Source organism: Geospiza fortis, unplaced genomic scaffold (genome assembly GCF_000277835.1).
Source record: "Geospiza fortis unplaced genomic scaffold, GeoFor_1.0 scaffold81, whole genome shotgun sequence".
Classification (NCBI taxonomy): Eukaryota; Metazoa; Chordata; class Aves; order Passeriformes; family Thraupidae; genus Geospiza; species Geospiza fortis.
In genome coordinates, this window is record NW_005054318.1 from 2,765,905 (window position 1) to 2,767,438 (window position 1,534).

The following is a 1,534-nucleotide window of genomic DNA, read 5'->3' on the forward strand; positions in this document are numbered from 1 at the left end:
CTCTATTTCCTGGCAGAAGGAAAAGACACAAAGTTCTTCCATAACATGAAGTTTGCCTGTATAGTAGAAGTTCAGAACATATTGGAACAAGGAAGGATTCCTGTCAAAGTAATATTCCTTGTCTGCCACACTATAATCATCACACAGTTCTAGAATAGCCTCTTCTGAATGGCATTTGAGAAGTCTTCCAAGTCTGGTATGGGGAAATCGGAGCAAGGTGCTCTGATCCACTGATTGTTTAAAGCCACCCACATTCAAATTGATAAGCTCTGCATCTTTGCCAGGTCTGCGGAAAAATTCACCATAAACCATTTTGGACAGACGAGTTCCACTGCTGTTGCCCAATGAGATTACACAGAACCTGAAAAGAACACAAGATATTGTTAGAGCATTTAATTCAGTTTTGCTCTTGTGACACATCCTTTTCTCCATCTCTAGGTACTGTGAAATGCTGTAACAAAACAAACAAAAAAAGAAATAAAATCATGAATACCCTTATTCAGCATTTCACAGGTGTAGTTTTAAATTAGGTTGGTTTACAGCTTTAGCAAATTTGAAAGCAGTAGGTTCTGGTTTAGGTCTCCTTTTTACCAGGGTAAAGGAAGACTGCCAAATTCATCTGCAAATGAGTCTCTGTTTTACTACCACACCGAAATTAATAGTCACAAAGTCCATGTACTTCAGTTATGCAAAAAATCTTTAGAGAGAAAACTTGTCAATCAATCAAAACATTTAGGATAAAACTTTCAAGCAGGTTTCTCTCAATTACAGTTTCAGCTGAGTTGTATTCATTTTTTCGATGTTGCAATTTATAATCCACTAATTCTAATGTTATTTGCTTGATTGTGGACTGCAATTACTTTTGCTGACAATTCATTTACTTCTAGGGTAATCCACACATCAGCGTTCTGTGCTCTTGAAAACATATCACAACTACTTTTGAAGATTTTCAGTTCCTGACTTCAGAATGCTGTAGTTCATATTTGGGTATCTGCACTCCCTCAGGTATTTTTCTGTCTGCCTTCCAACACCTGAAGTGTCACAACCCTCTTACCACCTTGGTCAGTTTCAGAAGCAGTTCTTGTTCTACCACAGTCTAGCTAAAACCACTACAGCGATGGTGAGAAGTTGGAAATGTCATCTCTGGAAAAGGAGCTTTCAGAGATGGAACTTCCACAGTAATTCTCCCTCAACAACTAACTGTGGACACCTGCACATGGACAGAAGGGCATTTAAATGTTTCTGTATTTTACTATAAATTCAGCTAAAACTGAATTCAAAAGGCAGTTAAAGTTACTAGTAAGTTAACTTTTACAGAACTGCTTTCTTGCTTTCCTTCCAAGGAGAAGGTGTTGTAAAGCCAAAACTGGCAGTTTTACACTTGCCATCAGATTATAAGCAACTTAAGATCATGAGGAGAGCAAATGTTTTCGATCTCTGACACTTAAACACTAATTGATGCACACTAAGCTAATTTATTTCAATTTAGTATGGAAATCAATTCCTTTTAAATGTGACAAGATAGTATCAAAAT

The 1,534-nt window shown here is 37.0% G+C and overlaps 1 protein-coding gene across 1 annotated transcript in view; it reads right to left on the bottom strand.

The window, feature by feature from the left end:
* KCNS3 (potassium voltage-gated channel modifier subfamily S member 3) overlaps positions 1-326 on the bottom strand; it is a 2,015-nt gene extending 1,689 nt beyond the window's left edge. The window contains 1 exon segment of the mRNA XM_005431770.2: positions 2-326. Coding sequence (XP_005431827.1) covers positions 2-312 — 311 coding nt within the window. The 5' untranslated portion in view covers positions 313-326.
* Between the last annotated feature and the right edge of the window lie 1,208 nt (positions 327-1,534).